Here is a 19,654-nt window from a genome sequence, read left to right as displayed (position 1 = left end):
TGGTTGGCGATGATCACGCGGTGGAGACGGGGCCGGAAGTCGGGTTTGCGGCGGCCGCTGCGCGGCTCTGGGCAGGAATAGGCGGGGAGGCGGGTGGCTGCTTGCTGGATGCGGCCACGGGTCATGTGACCGGAAGGGCTCCCGACGGACGCCGTCCCTCCTCGGCGCGGCCTGAGTGCCCGGCCCGACCCCGGCCATGGGGTGCTGCTACAGCAGCGAGAACGAGGACTCGGACCAGGTGCGGCCGCGGCGGGCGAGGCTCGGGAATGAGGGTTGAGAGGCTGGGGCGTGGGGCCCAGAAGAAAACCTGCAGAAGAGCAGGAGCGGGAGTGCGGGGCTTGTATAGTACGGAGGCCGGGAGGGGACAGATTACAGAGGGGACGCCCGGCCAGGCTCCTATCCCTGTTAAAAGCCCCAGCTTTCTCTACAGTCTCCGCATTGGGGTGTAGGGGCAGCCGCTTGTCCCGCTTGCTCCCACCCCTTTCATCTTATCCCACCCTTAAACCTTTATAGCTTTCAGGGTCCTCAGCCTAGGTCTCTGGGAAACTGTCTTCCCAGCTTCCTGTGCTTTTTCTGTGCTTGTATGAGCGGGCTTTGTGAATCCATTCTAGAGACGGGTAAGCTGAGGCTCAGAGTTCGTTTGTCCTGACATGAATCAGGAGTTTGTGTATGCTCTCAGTCCCTGGGGTTGGAGAGGGAAGGTCACTGCTGGTTTGGGGTCAGAGAAGGCCTCTGGAAGTAGGTGGCATTTGAGTTGACCAGTGAAGAATTTAATAGAGACAGTGAGGACATCGAGACATGTGGGAAGTTGTTTGAGAAGCTACAAAGTGGGTTTCCGCCCTGGCTGGATTGGATTAGAGAGACGGGATGGGGAGCTCCGTTTGGCCTGCCTCAGTGCAGTTTTTGCTTGGGGCCTGAAGGTTCCTTCAGCTAGAGAGGGTGCCTGTCCTGGGAATTTGACTGTAGATCTGATCCCTTTGCACAGGGGATTAGGCTGAGAAACCTGTGCGGTTTTAAATTCTCCCTCTTCCTCTTGGTGCATTCTCACTTCTCCCCACACCTTAAAGCCTGCCCTACCTGCTTGATCTTTTAAGAGTGGGGAGACCTTCCTGAGGATGAAGTCTCAAGCTCTTGGCCACTCACCTTTTTTATTGTCTGTAAGCCTGGATTCTACATTTCAACACATTCTAGAAACGGACATGATAGAAAGACTTCAGCAAGTAGCTCAGAGTCTGGTGGGGAAGATGGTAACAGAAATGGATTTTGTTACTGGTATTCGGGAAGTAGGTCTTTCCCCAGTGACTCACATGAACCTATTTTAGGTTAAGGACTTAAGGTTAGGAAAATGTCATTTGTATGAGAGGCATGAGTGGCTCCTGGGCCTCATTAATTTCCCACTCAGTGAACACATACTTTTATTTCCTATGCCTTATGTTAGGCATGCCTCATGCCCACTACCCCTCACTTCATCCCAGCCTCGTAGAGGACACAGTATGCCTGCCTACTGGGAAAACTGTGGCATAGTGGGAGATTGTCCCCTAAAGAGTAATACAGACTCTTGCAGGGAATGAATCAAGAAGGGTTAGTGTCTTCTAAGAAAGGATACCAGCTTCTAGTTGGGAGAACTGGGCTTGCTGCTTTCCTGAATTTCACCTTCTTGACAGGCTCTCACTTCTGTATTTAACCCCCAGAACGGTGCTCGATCAGTGCTGGGTGATTTAAGGCTTCGTGTGGCAAAAGTCTATTCCATACCCTTCACTATCTCAGAGTCCCTCTCTCAGCTAGCTGTTGGACAGGCCGCTTTCCCATTCTCATCTCTGCTCCTTTATTTTAATAAAAAAATGTATGATGCATTTTTCAAAGGCCTTTATAGTTCTTTCATTTGGTTTATGCCAAGCGTTTGTCATATAGGTACAGGTTATGTATTTAAAGGCAAGAAAAAGGGGCGCCTGGGTGGCTCAGTCGTTAAGCGTCTGCCTTCGGCTCAGATCATGATCCCAGGGTCCTCGGATCGAGCCCCACATTGGGCTCCCTGCTCCTCAGGAAGCCTGCTTCTCCCTCCCACTCCCCCTGCTTGTGTTCCCTCTCTCTCTGTGTCTCTCTCTGTCAAATAAATAAAATCTTAAAAAAAATAAAGGCAAGAAAAAGTTTAGAAAGACTAAGTGATTTAACCAAGGATACAGAGCTGAGTAGTGCCACAGCCATGGTGTCTTGATACCAAGCCATGTGCTTTATCCATTGGGCCAAGCTGTCTCTTTTAGCTGTGCCCATAGACCAGGTGGGTAATCATGGGCAGGCCACATATATGTGTTTGTGCTAGGGTAAACAGTGGAATCCTGACTCTTGGCTTGACACTGACTCAGGGACAGACCTTGGTGTGAAAAACCTCCTCCATGCTGCACTTGGCCTTTTGGGGGTGGGGTGATGTTATTTGTCCACTCTGATGGGGGTAGCCTGGCCTCTTCTGGGAGTGTAGGTCTCAGGAAAACAACGTTGTTCTTGAAGAACCCCTGATGGGGGGAAAACTACCCAGTCCTGCAGGAAGATCTGTCTCAAGTAGGGTTGGGGGAAGGATGACACACAGGAATCAAACTCAGGGTTCATTTTGAAGCTAGCTTTCCTTTGAGATAGTTTGATCTTTGGCAAATAATTTTGTCTTTCTAGCCCTTTAATATTTAGCCTGTGTTTTAAGGAGGAGGGGTTGTGTCGAGGAGTTGGGAGGTGATAGGGTAGAATCCCACAGCTTCTGTCTCATGCTTTTGGGAACTGGGGACACTTGGGCAACCTAGGGTTGAGAAGGAAGAGTATTGTGAAAAGGGCCTGCCCTAGGGTGGGGCAGGCGGGCAGGAGGAAGTGGCCCTCTGTAAGGAGCGTTGTGGAGTTGTGGCCAGGGGAGCTGGGAGCCCGCAGTGGGAAGGTCTGTGGTAGGAACTGAAAGTGGGCTGGAGTGGAGCACTGGTGGTCTGGCACTGAGGGTTTGTGAGTCAGCATTAGGCAGGATGGCCCCCTTGTCCTTGGCTTTGTCCTGGGCACCCTTGCTCTTTACGGCTTGGATAGATACCCAGCAGGTCAGCTTATCCAATTTGTAGCTGACACAAAGCCAGCAGGGATTTGCAGCGGATGGGCTCAAGGCAGGGTTGTATCCAGAGATTGCAGTAGATTAGAACGAGGAGAAAACCACACAGAAATGTGAGGAACCAGGGAGACTTGGTCTGGCCCCAGGTTAGTTCTGGGAGTTGTAATTATCAGTGTTGGCTAGCAGTAACAGGACTACTGAAAATTAGCAAAACCACACTACTAGAGGTGTGGTGGCATGGCAAGGGAGGGAGCAGCTCCATGTCAGGTCAGGTTTCACCAGGTGCATCAGGTTTGGTTCTGGGAGTTGTATACAAAGAGAGCATCAGAGGAGAGTGAACACTTGAGAGTAGAAGGGACCTGCCCTCAAGAAGGGGGCACACTGGGACTGTGTGACCCAGAGGCTGGGACTCCTGCCCTGACATTATACAAGGAATAGAATTGTTTGGGGGATCAGGAGTGCCATTCTTAGGCTCCTGACCTGCATCAGGTGCTAGACTGTTTTCTGAAGCTCTAGAGCTGTTACTGAATACATGCTTTGTGCCTCTGTCCATCCTTTCAGGGCCTCTAGGACTGCTTGGTTCCACTTTGATTCATCCCAGACCACCAACTCAGCTGAGCTCCCAAGGGCAGGCAGGACTGAGCCTTAGCTGACATTCCACACACTTAGGCACTTAGGGTATTTTTTGGTGCTTAAAGGTCAGAGCTGGGCTGAGAGAAGAGCCCAGGAAAGGCAGCTAAAGGCTCCAGGGCTGACTTCTCCCCTATGGCCTCTCCTAGGACCGAGAGGAACGGAAGCTGCTGCTGGACCCTAGCAGCCCCCCTACCAAAGCCCTCAATGGAGCTGAGCCCAACTACCACAGCCTGCCTCCCACTCGCACAGATGAGCAGGCCCTGCTCTCCTCCATCCTTGCTAAGACAGCCAGGTGAGCACCAAAGGACCAAGCCTGGGCAGAGCTTCTCCATCGATGTTAAAGGATGGGATAGAGGGGCTGGGCCCAGGACATGGGGGATGGGACAAGGTCAGTGGCTAGAGGTGCCTCTGGGCCCAGCCCTGCTCCAGTGGGCAGGCAGGGACACTGGGGTCAGATAGCCCCGGAGTTGGCACTTGGCAGTGAATCCTGCGTGTCCCTCTTGAAGCACCTGTCATGTTCTCTCTGCCTCTTCTCCCCAAAGCAACATCATTGATGTGTCTGCCGCGGACTCCCAGGGCATGGAGCAGCATGAGTACATGGACCGGGCAAGGCAGTACAGGTGAGACCTGGCCAGCTTCGGACACACATGCACATGCACACGCACACGCGCGCGCACACACACACACACACACACACACACACACACACACACACACGCACCCCACCCCGGTCGGGCTCCTTGGGCTCCTCCCTGCCCCTCCATCCCTTATCCAGCTTTGGAGCCTGAGCCCCAGTCCACGCTTCTTGTTTGGGTGCAGCCCAGGAGACTGATAACAAATCTCTCTGGTACCGCAGCAGATGTTCATGTCAGCCCTGTTTGCCCCGTGGCCCTCAAGGGTGCGGAGGCCAAGGGAGGTGGGCCTGGAGCGAGTTTGTGGTGAGCGGAGGTGCTTGTCACCCTGCTTCTCTGGCCTGAGGGAGCGAGGCATGCCTGGGCTGGGCAGGGCAGGGCAGACCAGGGCAGACCGGCCTGACCGCCCACCCCCCTCCATCCTCTTGGCCAGCACCCGCTTGGCTGTGCTGAGCAGCAGCCTGACCCACTGGAAGAAGCTGCCGCCGCTGCCATCTCTCACCAGCCAGCCCCACCAAGTGCTGGCCAGCGAGCCCATCCCCTTCTCCGACCTGCAGCAGGTGAGCCGCCCCTGCCTACCCTTCCCTCACCGCCCAGGCTGTGGCAGAGGGTTCACCCTCTCCGTCTCAGAGGTGGTAGGGAAGTGGAGTTAGGGAGCCTGGTAGCTCGTGTACCCCACTCACCCTCACCTCTCGTACTTTGTATCTTCTTCTTTCCACCTTTATTTTCTCCCTCCCCTTTGTTCTTTGCCGTCTTTCCCATCCCTGCCTTTCTCTTTGGCTCCCTGTCCCTCACCATCCCCTCCTCTCTCGCCACCCAATCCCCCTCCCCGGCTTTCTGGATCTCCCTTCTCACTGCCTCTCTCCGTTCCTCTTGTCCCTGGCCCCTCTGTCTCAGGTCTCCAGGATAGCTGCTTATGCCTACAGTGCACTTTCTCAGATCCGAGTGGACGCAAAAGAGGAGCTGGTTGTACAGTTTGGGATCCCATGAAGAGAGGGATCCTTGGACAGCTCTTCTCTTCACCCCGTCTCCACCCTGCCTCCCCTGGCCCCCAGCCTCACTGCGGCTCACACAGTACCCTAACCTGCTACTAATCACAGAGAAGAGTGTGGAGGAGGAGAAGAGTGAGGCTGGAAGCCTCAGCAAGTGAGGACGGAGCAAGGGAGGGCAGAACCATTTGGGACTGGTGTTCATAGCCCTGGCCAGGGATGAGGTGGGGATTGAAAGGTTAGGGCCTAGTAGGTCTTCACCGTCACTGGGAAGTTGGAGGTACCACTGTGAGGGTGATCCCTAGGGGGCCTGTGGGGGCCCCCTTCCCACCCTTTCTCTTGGCCTCACTCCTGTCTCCTTCTCCCTGACTTGGTGCTCACATGCACCTCACTAGGGTTTGTGACCAGGGTCTGGACGAGCTTGAATTTGAATGAATTGAGTTTGTATTTCTAGCACCCTGGGTTTTTACATGTTTGGGGTTTTGGGGTTTTGTTTTGGTTTGTCGCCCTCGATAAAGGAAGTGTATTCATCTGTGTGCTGGTTGCAGCCCCTCTGTCCTGCCCACCACCCTAGTACTACTTCTGGTCTGTGAGCAGTGAGGTGGGTGAGGGGGAGGAGCACGTCTTCCAGGGGCACTGAGAGGAATCTGGGAGATAAGGGTTCAGGGCTCCCAGGTCTTAGCTGGAATTCGGCCTGGGCTAACCTCAGATTGGATAAGACTGCTTATCCCTTCCCCGATAATGGGAATACTGTCAAAGCTGAACAAACTTGAATCCGAGGCAGCTGTCACTGTTGGGGGCCCTGCCTCAGGTTCAGTGGAATTACCAACAAGCCCAGGGTTGCGGGGGGAGGGTAAAGGCAGACCAAGGATACTTGACATGGAGCCAGCAAGCCACTGTTTTCAAGCAGAAGATTCTTTTTATCAAATGAAATCTCAAGCAGAACACCAGCATGTAAAACAGTGGAACCACTCTGATCTGATTGAAGTGGGGGGTTCAGAGGTCACAGCCTATAAAATCTTCTGAGGCATTTCCACAGAAACTTGGCGCTCTGTGAAGCAGCTCTGACCCCAGGATATCTGAATTGAAGAGTAAAAGAAAGGGGCCCAGAGAGATTAGGTAAGTTTCTCAAGGCCACACAGTGAACCAGGTCCCCTGCGTCCCAGGCCAACAGGCCTTTCCCTCCACTGCCTCCCTTTTATCAGCGAAGTAAGACTGGAGCTACTGACAGTTGCCTGAGTTGGAGGACATTTTTACAGGGCACAGATGACTTCACATCTGCTCAACTGCTCAAATCGTTTATTGTCAAACCAAACTGACCATCCTCGGCCTTTAGGACTGCTGGGGCCCTGGGAACCTCAGAGTGCATTCTGCTTGATCCGGACCTTCTTGGGCTTGATGTTCATGCGTTTCCACACTTCAGCTGAGGCATGGTCTGCCTTGGTGACCCCACTGAAGTCGAATGTGGTGATACGGGGCAGGGTGCACAGCACATATTGCCTGTGGGGAAGACTTGGGCTGGGGGCCAGCCCCCCACCAGAACCTCCTTCCCCCTCCACCAGTTGGTGCTCTCTCCCCTAACTGCAAGAATGGAGGGACTGAAGTATAATTTGGGGGAGACAGAGTTTCCTCTGATGGATAGTAAGACAGGAAAGATCTCCACTCCCTTCTCTGTCCCAGCATGGCAGAACAATGGTATTGGATTTCTTCTCTCTCCACCTCCTTTCCCTCAGGGGAGCCCAGCTTCAGGGCCGGGGCACTTACCTATACCCCTTCTCTTCCTCTATGGGGTTCCCGTGGAGTGTGAGGCTCCGGAGCCGCGGGAGGACAGCCAGTTTGTTCACCTCTCCCAGGCGCTGGATGCTGTTGCCATGGAGGTAGAGTACACTGAGGTTGAAAAAAGTTGTCAGGACCTGTTGGGGAAGGAAACCAAAAGCCAGGATGGACAGGGCCCTGGATCTGTGCTCAGGACTGACTTGGGGGCAAAGAAGGAAAAGTTTGGGAAACAACTTGCTTTCCAGTCTATGCCACCCCCCTGCAGCCATTCTGGATAACTCCGACCTACTTTTCATTTAACTCTGAAGGAGTACAGGGGTATCACATGGCCATAGAGCTGTGATCTGAGGGGCGGGAGGTATGGGCCTGGGGCCTAGCACAGCCACTGACTTGCCGGGGGCCTGGGCTCTCCTGCTTCCCCCTGAGCCTCAGTTGCCTCTACACTGAAGACCTTTTTAGCTTTGGTGATCTAAGAATCTTTCACAACAAGGGACGGGTAGAGAGCATCACGCTAGGTACAGAAGAGAAGCTTTCAAAATAGTTAAATTGAGATCACTACTACCTGGGGAATAGTTTCCAACTCATGCTGTAGCTGCTTTTCCTCTGATAGGGATCCTGGACAAGAAAGGGTCAGTTGTGTTTTATAAAACTTGAGTCTGAGTTCATGGAAAATAAGTGCTGTACTTTACCTACCTCTTCCACAGAAGAACTCAGCACAAGGCACAGTGGGTGCCCGATAACAAAAACTATTATGTTCCTGCAGCCTGCTACGTGCCAGTTGGCTTTCCTAATTCTCATTTAATCCTCATAAAACCTTTATGTTTTGTGGGGGCACATGCTCCCCATTTTTTCAGACAGGAGGGCTGAGATTTTGAAAGGTTGGGTTTCTTGCCAAAATCCCCAAATAAGAGACAAATCTAGGATTTGAACCTACATCTTTCTGGGCCCACAGCTGTGTACTTTGCACAGCGCTGTGCTGCGGCACCACTTCCTGGATAATGTGTGGGAGGTAGAGCGCTGGGGGCTGGACGAGGTGGTATCAGGCCCACCCTGACTGGACACTCGGGGCTGGGTACTCACAGGGTCAATGGAAGTCAGGTCGTTGAAGGACAGGTCGATCCAGGCCAGGTTCTCTGGATGCTCCAGAAGCAATGAAACCACATGGCTGAAGTCTCTCAGGTCATTGAGGACATTGTTGTTCAGCCACAGGGACTGGGTCAGTGACTTCCCTGACTTTGAGTGCCTTATTGGTCGTAGCCCTGTCCGTGGCTCCTCGCTCGTCAGGTCTGTGGGGACAGAGTGAGACGTGGGCTATCATCTTTGCTTTTCTGTTTTAGGGCTGAGAAGGGACAGAGCTGGGAGGATTTACAGCCTAAGCTATAGCTGGAGGGACTGCCAGGACCATAGCCTCATGCTTGAGTCTAGCATGACTCTACCTGCTGTCAGTACAGGACCCCGTCCCACAGGCCTCAGGAATCCAAGTAAACTTGGACTAAGAGTCAAAGACTTCCCATCCCAAATTCTTGGTTTGGGTCACATGGTCTTCTCATGTCTGTCATATCATTGGGTCTGGGGACGGGGGAGAGGCAGAATCACTCACTTTATGGAAACTAAGAACTAGAATTGTCAGGCTTGAACGAAGATGATTATAGCACAAAGTCTAGAATTATCCACTGGTAGAGCCTATAGCGTTCACTTCAGTACAACACCCTCCGACGTCCTCTCTCTTGCATTACTGCTGAGCAACTGTGTATGTGCCAGATACTGGATGTATAGTGGTAAACAGAATGGCAGATCGTCTGTGCCAAGCTCTGGATGAGTAACAAGGCAGGGATGAAGCAGATGTTTGTGCCTTGGAGGAGCTCATATAGGCAGGATGAAAACAAGCTGGCAGTGACAGCAATGGAATCATGAAGAAGGACTCCTGGCTCAGTCTGGGCACTCAGGGAAGTCGAAACCTGAGCTGGAGCTCAGTGGATAAGGAGACCTTAACCAAGCAAAGGGTGGAAAGGGCAAGAGTGGCACCACACAAGTAGAGGCATAGAGGTGTGAAATGGTGTGTATGCATGCACTGCTCAAGGTGGGGGCAAGGAGGAAGAAGCCAAGGAGCCTTGAATGCCAGGCAGAGTATTTTGGACTTTATTCTGTAGATGATGGGAAGCCACTGGAGGGTTTAGACAAAGGAGATGATCCAAATCTTTCACACTGCAGAAAGATCATTCTGAAGCTCTGGCGTGCAGATGGATTAAAGGGAGTGGGTGCGACTGGAAGATCAGTGTGGCTCTTTGAGTCATCCAAGCAAGAGATGAGAGGGAGAGAAAATCAGCATGACTTCAAGTTGACTGGATGTAAGCGTAAAAGAATAATCTAGGGTGGTGCCCAGTTTCTTGTCTAAGGGACTGATAAGGAATTAGAAAAAGACAAACCAGGGTTGGAAAGGTGAGTCCAGGCTTAGCCTTGGTGTGTGTCTGAGGTTCCCATAACACAAAAAGGTGGAGAAGCCAACCAGGCAGTTGGATACAAAGGTCTGAAGCTCAGGAGACGGATAAGAATCATTAGCATAGAAGGTGTACAAGTTAGAGAAGTAGAGGAGATTCTACACGGAGAGTGAGGGTAGAAGGGAGGTACAAGGAGGAAGGGGAGTCTATTAAAAATGAGTAATGAGGGAAGGATGGAGGGAGAACCACAAGAAGATAATTTTACAGATGCTCAGGGAGTGCAGAGTTTATAGGAGTGAATTTCAGGGCGATAGAACTGAAAAGTAATTTTGGCAACTCCAGCCCCTGGTGACCTTGGTGAAGGCTGTTTCAATGAAATGAGAAGGACCTGGGAACAGAAGCTAGACTGGACTCAGTTCAAGAGTGAAGGGAGGGTTAAGGAAATCTAAGCAGGTAGTGTAAACAACACCCTCAGAAAGTTTGGCCAAGGAGGAGAGAGGATAGGGAAAACAGAGTGTTCCAAACCATCTGTGTAGACCCCCACACACTTTTTGACAAATGAGGTAGAGAGGATGGGCCCTGCCCAGACTCATAGTGGCAGAGCCAGAACCAGATAACCCCCTATGGCTGAGGGGACTATATTTTTCCTCTTGCCCCTAAGCCTCTCATTACTTGTCTAAAGCTGTCTCTGGGGAAGGAAGTATTTAGGATTTGCTGAAGCTGGCCAGCTGTCTTCACTCCCCTCAGCTCTTATTGGACACACTTCCTCTCTTCCACCTACCCCCAGAGTTAACTTCCTCTCCTCTCGGCTGCAGGTCAGGCAGCATCCACCAGGTGGCTCTCCGCCTTAGTGCTGGAGTGAGCAGGATCCCCGGTCGGGGCCGAGCTGGGGGGGAGGTGGCAGAAGGACACTGAAGCAGAGTACTCCAGCTCCTGAATAAACTAATCCTGCCCCCCACCTCAACGTATCCTGAGAACCCCCAATGAAATGACACAGCTGAATAAAAGTTAGGGTTAAAATAAACCCACATATAGATTAGCATCCAGCCTGATGAGGCAGCAGCTTGGAGACTGCCACTAAGCACGGGCGGATCTCCAGCTCAGAAGCAGCCACTGGTGGAACTGTGTTGCCTAAAACTTGAGGCTCCCATCCAGGCTGCCGGTATCAAGAGTGGAATGGTGTATCCCATTGTTACAGGTTTCTGTTCCCTTTAGATTCCACCAGGGTACTGCATTAAGGATCTGTTGACACTGCCTTGTTCAGAGTAGGCCTGTGGAATATGGACCACAGATATCAGTGCCCAAAGAACTGGGGAGTGTTTAGCCCCAGGAAGACCTGGGAAAACGTGATCCCGTCTTCATATCTCTGAAGGGTTGCCACACAACTTTTTCTTTTTCACATGAACTTTTCCATGTTCCCTAGAGGGTGGGAGTTAGTTTGATAACTTCGTCATGTCATCCCTCACCCCATAATGGAAGGGGTTGGTAAGTGTGTCTTGCAGTAGACTCCCTTAACACTGTAGGTTCATGAGCAGAAGTTAGAGGACTATGGGTTGGATATAGTCTAAAGTCCTTGCCATTTCAGAATCTATAATCCATCTATTGGTTTACTTTAGCAAATAGTCTATCCAGTACCCCCAGACTCTGGGGAACTTGAGGGGACTGGCATTTTGGGGCTTGGATGTGCTTCTGTTCCCCTCCTTACAAGACACAGCAAGGAGCACAATGCCTGGCATGTATGTATACACATCTGCTCACTAAATAGTAGGTGCTCAGTAAATATTTAACCATTGAATGAAGGAGAGGGCATCTGTACAGACCATGGTTTGTGCTGTGGAGTCATCTGTGGTTGTAGTAGATTGTTTCTCCCCTCATTTTGAAGGTTCCAGAGAGTGCAAAGCTCTGTTTCCCCGCTCAGAGTTGGGAATTTCCAGGGTAGGCAGGAGCCATACCTCCCTCATCTGTCACCCCAGCTATCTTGTACAGAATCATTACAGCTAAAACCCTTGTGAAACACGGACTACATCAATCAGAAGTGATGCTGTGCACAGTCAATAAAGATCACAGTAGGTGGGTGTATACTCCTGAAAGAATATGAGTGAGCCACTGTGGCTGGCGCAAACCCAGTAGTATCCCCAACTCAAGCCAGGCCTAGTACCCCCTGGATAACTATTTGCCTTCTTCCTGATCTTAAAAGTAGCCACCAGTTGCCTATGAGAGAAAACCAAAGCCAGTTATTGGGTCTAGGATATATGGGTACAAGCATGTGTTCTGTGAGAGCAGATGTACAGTGTTTTATGAGAAGCCAGATAGCAAAAGCCAGGGACAGAACTTCCTTGGAAAGAAGCATATTACCCTGAGAATATGACACTGCTAAGAGCCTTCCTCTGTCTGTTCCCGAAGAGTATGAGCCACCTATTTACAAAGACACTGAATAATAAAATGGGAATGAGCATGGGTAGTGCTGGAACCTGCAATAATTATGGGTGATAATGGAATAAACTTGGATAGGGCTGGAATGAGTATAAGATATTTATCAATAAATATTTAAACTGGAAACATGCCCCGAATAATGAGACCCTGCATGTTTTACCAGTGATCAGAATAGGCTTGTGTCCTCAGAGGAGTTAGGGTTCCGCCTGTTTTCATTCCTGTCTTCCTCTTCAGGTAAAAACAGGAGAATAAAACCATTGGCTGATAAACTGGTTTCCCAATTTCCTTCCACCTGACTTCACTGTTGTAGCCTGGATTCTTTTGAAGATGATCAATTACCCCTTACACCCCTGCCACCTACTTACCCCCTACTCCTCTCAAAAACAACAAAAAAATCTGCAAGCAAACAGGAAGACTCTCTTTCTTCAGGCTCTTAAGTAGAAGACTGCTCTCTCCCTGGGAACCATACCCAGCCTGTTGCCATGGTGAGTGGAGTGCTGTGCTCTGTGGGCTGACCTTGGATCACGTGGATGCTTCGGAAGGAGTAGTCAAGAGGGGGCTCTTGCACCGAAGTGTTCATATAGTCCGGTTTGCTCATAGCTCAGGCCATCATTTGTCAGGTGTAAGCATTGGCCCTGGGAGTCCGGGTTCAGCCTGGGGGCGATAGAGAAGGACTGGTGTTCCAGGTACAAGGGGTTTAGGCTTCCAGGTATCCCCAGAGCCCTGCACCCTTGCTTTCTACCCTCCACCACTCCAGGCTTGCCTGGCCGCATTTCTGTTTTAAGACAGTAATCACCATTCCTTGCATTTGTAGGGCACTTCCTACTTCTCAGAGCACCTTTACATCCCTTAGAGCTCATTGATAGTTGTAACACCCATTTCGACTTTCCACATAAAGAAACTGAGACCCAAGGGTAAAAGCACTTGCCCGGAGTTAAGCCAATGAGTCAGTGTGGACTGCAATCCTAGACTCCCGAATCCTACTCTGAGGCCTTCTGTGCTACTCCACAGTAGTTACCATGGAGGCTATCTTGGTACCTACACTCCAGTGACATCAACTGGGCTATTCTATTGCTTAACAAACCCCTGAGGGCCTTCATTGGATCTGGTGTCTGACAGCCCTTTGCCAGGCTGACCCAGCTGGGGATTTGCCTCCTTCTCTGCTCACCTTGTCTGTCAGCCCCATTTCCTTTCCATCCAAAGACCCTACTTTCAGCCACATCCTCAATGTACTCCTACATACATAAGCACATACACATGAAACCAGAATCTACCTCACTCACCTGTCACCAGTGCCTGAAACTCCACCATTAGGGATTCATTCCTTTGGGTTCAGGGATTGTTCCCTGTCAAAATGGAAATACCCCTGAGAGGGGTAAACACAAGTTATCAGTCATTTACAATGTGGTGTGAATTGTCTTATCAGATCCTTTCCGATTTGTTAGCTCAAGTAAAGCAGAGATATTTTCAAGAGACTGGGGAAAGCCATGAGAATACTACTCACCTGGGAAGAAGAAAGCTGAAAACACACTTTACCAAGGGGTTTTGTATGTGACAGATACAAACAAAAGACACATAGACAAGGACATGTCCCAGTCAACCTCCCCTTCACTTACCCACTGCTGTCACCTCTTTTGCTCACTACACCTGCTTTCCAAAAGGATTTGAGGTAGTTTATAACACACTCATAAAACAGGATGATTTGGGCGCCTGGGTGGCTCAGTCGGTTAAGCGACTGCCTTAGGCTCAGGTCATGATCCTGGAGTCCCGGGATCGAGTCCCACATCGGGCTCCCTGCTCAGCAGGGAGTCTGCTTCTCCCTCCGACCCTCCCCCCTCTCGTGCTCTCGCTCTCATTCTCTCTCTCTCAAATAAATAAATGAAATCTTTAAAAAAAAAACAGGATGATTTATAGAATGGAGTTGTCCAACTGAAATATAATGAACACTATAAATGCAAGCCACATAAGTAATTTTTTCACATATGTAATTTAAAATTTTCTAGTAGCCATAAAAAGGAAAAGTCAAAAGAAACAGGTAAAGCTTAATATATTTTATTTAACCCAATATATCCAAAATAACATTCAACATATAATTGCTATTGATAATTGAGATATTTTATACATCCCAATTTGGACAAGCTACCTGTCAAGTGCTCAACAGCTACAAGTGTCTAGTGGCTACCAGACTGATGTAGGAAATGGAAACATGGAAGAGAAAGATCAGAAGGCAGATTAAAGGAAGAGAAAGAGATGTACGATGGAATTAGGAACTGGCCTATGTTATCTCTGAAATTCCTTGCAGCCAAAGTAAAAAGGGAAAACTTAGGATATGCAGTTCTAGATTATATGCAGAAAATGAAATCCACACATTTTCTTAAAATGAATTTCTCTTAAAAACCAGGGACCTTGGGGCACTTGAGTGGCTCAGTCGTTGAGCATCTGCCTTCGGCTCAGGTCATGATCCCAGGGTCCTGGGATTGAGCTCCGCGTTGGGATCCCTGCTCTGCGGGAGGCCTGCTTCTCCCTCTCCCACTCCCCCTGCTTGTGTTCCCTCTCTAGCTGTTATCTCTCTCTCTCTGTCAAATAAATAAATAAATCTTGAAAAAAACAAAAACAAAAAACCAGGGACCTGACAGTATATAATTCAGCTTAAGCTTAATACAGTTTGAGTAAATTCCTTTTTTGGTGTTTTAACACGTAGAGGAATGGAAAGTGAATGTCTTCCTCTCAAAAAGCAGCAGTCTCAACTGAGCTTTGTGGAAGTGCCACCTTGAGTCATTTCACAGTTGAATTCTCTATCAAATCAAGACTGGCCGGGTGGGCACCGACTGTTGATTAGGGAGACCTGCATCTTTTAGGTATCAAATATACAGACAGACAACAAAGAACACAGGCTTTTCTGGAACTAGAGGAACCTAGCTTGTGTTCTCACCTAGACAGAGAAGCCCATTCCACTAGAGCACCTACAACAAGTTTGATGTCTTTGAGTGAGATTGGATACTTTTCTCAAAGTCCTGTGTTGGGATCCCAGAGTTCTGCACTGGACATGGATTTTAGCCTAAAATATTTAAGGGCAGAATTTTACCATTAGTTTCCTTGACCATCAGAGAACCTAACTCAGTGCAGTTCCTAAGAACTTCTGACTTTGTGTCATACACAAATGCATCATCCTTATGCATTTTTCCGGATGAGTTACTATTAAAAATGGAGCCCCCAGTAGTTAGATAAGTTTGCCAATTGGAAACAGTTGTTATTCTTCTCCATTTAAATAGTAGCCCAGACTGTGAGCTAGCACTGTCTTATTCATCATCTGACACAGAACCTGGCTTACAACAGGCACTCAAGAAATGTTTGTGGGAGGCATGAATGAGAAACTGCCAAATTCAAGGCTTTCTGTTTTGCTAGTGTTGATGGTAAGCTGCTCTTTCTAACAATTGGCTCCCAGGTTCAGCTATTTCAGTCTACACCTCATTCACAGTAAGAAACTCAATTCAAATCTGCAAACATTTATGGAGTGCCTGCTGCCCTGTGCCTGACCAGAAGGAATGAAGCCTAGATAACAAATAATAGAGCAACCCTGTCTGTCATGAGCACAGAAAAGCCTGCTAGGTTTCCACTGATTGTGGCAAACCAGCCTGCATCCAGTTCTAAGAAACAGCTGCCTACTTAGTGAATATTCTCAGGTTTTATTTTATTTTTATTTGTTTTAAGATTTTATTTATTTATTTGACAGAAAGAGACATAGCAAGATCAGGAACACAAGCAGGGGGAGTGGGAGAGGGAGAAGCAGGCTTCCGGTGGAGCAGGGAGCCCGACGAGGGGTTCAATCCCAGGACCCTGGGATCACGACCTGAGCCGAAGGCAGACACTTAACGACTGAGCCACCCAGGCACCCCTATGCTCATGTTTTAATACTCAGGCCTAGTGTACTCTCTTTGATGAAGCCTGTCTTTCCAGATAAAATTGGTCAATGTGTTCTGTGGTAGATTGATTCCCTTGATTATTCCTATTCCTGGTCTCCCTCGTATCTATCTCTTTTGCCCTATAAGTCTGTAGTTCTCCACTCCGATGCTGGGCTCAGCCATGTGACTTGCTTTGGCCAATGGGATACTGGTAAACATGAAGCAAACAGAAAACTTAAAAGAGAGGGCTTGCCCTCTTGCTTTTTGCCTATGCCAAGAGAAAATCGCTACCCTACAGGAGGGATGGGAGAAACATGTGCAGGTGAGATAGGTGCAGCGAGCTAGTGTTCCCAGCTGAGGCCATCCTAGACTGGCCAATAGCCAGCCTACACCAAGTCAGGTTCAGGATAGTCACAGATGCCTGCAGACATATGAATGAGCCCAGGCAAGACCAGAAGAAACACATGGCTGACTTAGAGACTTGGAAGCAATAATAAATACTTTTTAAGTCACTATGGTTTTGGATGGTTTGTTATACAGCAATAGCTAACTGATACATGCCCCTACTGTACTTTGAACAAAATTTTATCACAGACTGTTTCTTCATCTGTAAAATGGAGACAAACCTATCTTGAGAACTATTGTATGTCCTACAGCAGGTGCTAATATTAATACACTGAAGCAGCTGTATTCTCTGTACTCATTTTTTTTTAAAGATTTATTTATTTGAGAGAGAGGGGGCATGCACACGTGAGTGGGGTGGTAGAGGGAGAGAATATCAAGCAAACTCCCCACTGAGTGGGGAGCCTGATGTGAGGTTCAGTCCCATGACCCCGAGATCATGACCTGAGCTGAAATCAACAGTCGGACATTTAACCCACTGAACCACTCAGGCAACCCCCCACTTTTTTTAAAGTAGGATCTATGCCCAGTGGGGGTCTTGAACTCATGACCCTGAGATCGAGAGTCGCACACTTTACTGACTGAGCCAGCCAGGAACTCCTGTACTCGTTTCTTTATAAACTTTCTATTCCTTCTCTGTAAGCTCAAGGCCAGGGACAGAAGTCAGACTTCTTTTTTTTTTTTTTTAGATTTTATTTATTTATTTGACAGAGAGACACAGCGAGAGAGGGAACATAAGCAGGGGGAGTGGGAGAAGGAGAAGCAGGCCTCCCGCGGAGCAGGGAGCCCGACGCAGGGCTCGATCCCAGGACCCTGGGATCATGACCTGAGCCGAAGGCAGATGCTTAACGACTGAGCCACCCAGGCGCCCCCAGAAGTCAGACTTCTTTCTCTCTTCCCACCATTACTCTGTACTGAGCCTGACAAAGACTGGGTCTTCACTAAAGGCTTGATGAACAAATGGATAATGGACAAATGAAAGAAGAAATGAATAGTGTCTTCAGGTGTCACATGGTATACCTGGCTGCTGGGTAGAACTGACAAAACCCTGAGGTTGCTTTGCTCACTTCAGTGGCTACATTTCTGGAGCCAGTCTTTCCCAGCTGCTGTTCTGCCTCATGACCAGTCAGATCCCAGTGCCTTCCTCATCTGTCCAGGCTGACTTGACAAATGACAGGTTTAGAGGCATACTTGTCTTGTTTTGGAATTTTTCCTTTCCAAATTGGAAATACCTTTTATTTTATTTTAGTTTTTAATTTTAAAAGTTAACATGATAGCTGAATAAAGTCTAACAACATAGAGAAGTACATCAAGTAGAAACTAAAAGTCTAAAACTAAAATGAGAGATAGAGAGCATGAGAGGGAAGAGGGTCAGAGGGAGAAGCAGACTCCCCGCCGAGCAGGGAGTCCGATGTGGGACTCGATCCCGGCACTCCAGGATCATGACCTGAGCCGAAGGCAGTCGCTTAACCAACTGAGCCACCCAGGCGCCCCTAAATAAATAAAATCTTAAAAAAAAAAGAAACTAAAAGTCTGAGTCTCCATCTCACCAAGAACAATCATGATTAACGTTTGGGAATATAACCTCTTAGAAGGAATATATACAAAATTGTGTAATTATATATACACAATTGTGTATATAGTAAAACACATCCTATTTGTAAATGTATTTTTTAAATTCTACTTTATAACTGGGATAACTGACATAACATTGTGTAAATTTAGATGTACAACATATTGATGGGAGACATTTATACTGAAATATGGTTGCCATTGTAGTGTTAGCTAACAATGTATTTTTTCTTTTTATATGGTAGATTCATCCTTTTCTAAAAATATTTTTAAAATTTATTTATTTGACCGAGACAGAGTCCATGTGCATGAGTGGAGGGGGGGTGGAGGGAGAGGGAGAAGCAGACTCCCCACTGAGCAAGGAGCCAGATGCAGGGCTTGATTCTAGGACCGTGAGATCATGACCTGAGCCGAAGGCAGATGCTTAAATGACTGAGACACCCAGGTGCCCCTAGACTCACCCTTTTTAATAACTGCAGAGTACTGAATAGAATTTGTGTGTATCCTATTAATTTAGTTAATTTAACTTTAACCAATCCAAGTTGATGAAAATTTGTTTTCAGTTTTTGGAAATTACTAACAATTGGGATTTGATTTGTTGTTAGCCTATTTCTTCCCTCTCTCGGGTAAGTAGCAATATGATGGCATAGGAAGTTTTGAGGAATAATCAGATGAGATCTGATAGACTGAATGGCCTGGCCTAGAGAGGGTTTCTGTTTATGGACTACAGGTGGAAGAAAAATCAAAGAATGTTATGAAAAGTTGGCCACATAATCTAGTGTATTCTGAGAGGTTATATTCCCAGGTGCCACAGGGAAGCCCAAGATTCAGCCTAGCAGATGTCCAAGTTTACTCCTTGGAACACATCCTTAAGCTAGACAGGCTGTAAACTCAAGTTAGTGACTTGGCTCGAAGTTGACAAATGGGTATGGTCCTAAGCTGTCACTGACTTGGTGTGTGGCCTTGAGCAAGTCACTGCTCCTTTTTGGGTTTCAGTTTTCCAATCTGTAAAATGGGGATAAATATCCTCGACTCACAAAACTCAAAAGAGAGAGTGAATGTGAAAGTGCTCGGTAAGTTGCCAAATGTAATCTGTCATGAAAACTGTAAAAGGAATCAAAGTCTAACCACAGAGCTAGGAGAAGCCGACCATAGGGGAGGTGTAGCGAGAAGAGGTAATTTAGGGACGGCACCCCTAATGAGTGTGTGACGCTGCTGATTCTGAGAACGGGGCTGTACCCTGGGACCTTCCTGCATGTCAGGGAAGAGACAAGTCAAGCCCCATACATCTCCAGTATTAGGGCCGGTGATTTACTCTAATTCTACTCCCTTGTCTTGAAGAGGTCTCAGTTCATCATCAGAGGAAAAACCAACCCATTTTCTGAGTGTGTTTCAGATCTCCCACTGTCAGGGATTTGAGCCATCCGTATTAGGGGGTCCCAGGTTTGTGATAGGGGATGTTCTTAAGCACCCCCCAAATCCGTGCGGCTATGTATCTCGTCGCCCTTCCCTCCCCTACCCCGGTCTGTTTCGAATGGATGTTATGTCTTGTTCATTGTGCAATGGGTGTGTGCGGGAGGGTTTCTCAGGTCCCCGAAAAGGAAATTCCTTAATCTTTCCATAGACAGCGAATGGTCCCCTAGAACGAATTTCCTGTTTTCCCGCCCGACTCACCCGCAGTTGCTTTCCCTCCAGCCTCGGCGTCGCACTACCTCAGGCTTACTCAGCGCAACTCCATGGTAACTACCTTCACCACCGCATCCCGCAAGCCGTCAGTGCTACCGCGATGCCTACCGGGAGT

At 48.7% G+C, this 19,654-nt stretch overlaps 2 protein-coding genes across 5 annotated transcripts; one reads left to right on the top strand and one right to left on the bottom strand.

Moving 5' to 3' along the window:
• The first annotated feature begins 68 nt into the window (after positions 1 to 68).
• LAMTOR1 (late endosomal/lysosomal adaptor, MAPK and MTOR activator 1) lies at positions 69 to 5,860 on the top strand. The gene is made up of 5 exons (XM_028115807.2): positions 69 to 238; positions 3,856 to 4,001; positions 4,252 to 4,329; positions 4,775 to 4,901; positions 5,239 to 5,860. The coding sequence occupies exons 1-5, from the start codon at positions 197 to 199 to the stop codon at positions 5,329 to 5,331; spliced, it is 486 nt and encodes a 161-aa protein (XP_027971608.1). The 5' UTR covers positions 69 to 196; the 3' UTR covers positions 5,332 to 5,860.
• A 374-nt stretch (positions 5,861 to 6,234) lies between these two features.
• Positions 6,235 to 19,651, bottom strand: LRRC51 (leucine rich repeat containing 51). 4 transcript variants are annotated; one of them, XM_088018069.1, is made up of 7 exons: positions 19,528 to 19,651; positions 13,261 to 13,343; positions 12,494 to 12,631; positions 8,187 to 8,392; positions 7,095 to 7,243; positions 6,651 to 6,830; positions 6,325 to 6,409 (listed from the first exon to the last, which is right to left on the bottom strand). In XM_088018069.1, the coding sequence occupies exons 3-6, from the start codon at positions 12,573 to 12,575 to the stop codon at positions 6,689 to 6,691; spliced, it is 579 nt and encodes a 192-aa protein (XP_087874195.1). In that variant the 5' UTR covers positions 12,576 to 12,631; positions 13,261 to 13,343; positions 19,528 to 19,651; the 3' UTR covers positions 6,325 to 6,409; positions 6,651 to 6,688. The 4 variants fall into 4 exon arrangements, with proteins under 4 accessions (XP_087874197.1, XP_087874195.1, XP_027971605.1 ...); XM_088018071.1 differs by lacking the exon at positions 6,651 to 6,830 and having other exon boundaries at positions 6,235 to 6,409; XM_028115804.2 differs by lacking the exon at positions 6,325 to 6,409 and having other exon boundaries at positions 6,613 to 6,830.
• Between the last annotated feature and the right edge of the window lie 3 nt (positions 19,652 to 19,654).

The sequence above is a fragment of the Eumetopias jubatus genome, unplaced genomic scaffold, assembly GCF_037043125.1.
Source record: "Eumetopias jubatus isolate StellerSeaLion01/CBP00866 unplaced genomic scaffold, mEumJub1_p1.0 scaffold_13, whole genome shotgun sequence".
In the NCBI taxonomy this organism is placed as follows: Eukaryota; Metazoa; Chordata; class Mammalia; order Carnivora; family Otariidae; genus Eumetopias; species Eumetopias jubatus.
Note: the sequence above shows the minus strand (reverse complement) of the source record. Positions and strands in the feature narration are given on the sequence as shown.

Coding starts and splice junctions, on each gene's coding strand:
- LAMTOR1 (XM_028115807.2), top strand. CDS start 197: ATGGGGTGCTGCTACAGCAGCGAGAACGAGGACTCGGACCAG. Junction 239..3,855: donor AGAACGAGGACTCGGACCAG/GTGCGGCCGCGG, acceptor GGCCTCTCCTAG/GACCGAGAGGAACGGAAGCT. Junction 4,330..4,774: donor GACCGGGCAAGGCAGTACAG/GTGAGACCTGGC, acceptor CCTCTTGGCCAG/CACCCGCTTGGCTGTGCTGA.
- LRRC51 (XM_088018069.1), bottom strand. CDS start 12,575: ATGAGCAAACCGGACTATATGAACACTTCGGTGCAAGAGCCCCCTCTT. Junction 7,244..8,186: donor ACCTGACTTCCATTGACCCT/GTGAGTACCCAG, acceptor CTTCCCCAACAG/GTCCTGACAACTTTTTTCAA. Junction 6,831..7,094: donor GAGGAAGAGAAGGGGTATAG/GTAAGTGCCCCG, acceptor TCTTCCCCACAG/GCAATATGTGCTGTGCACCC.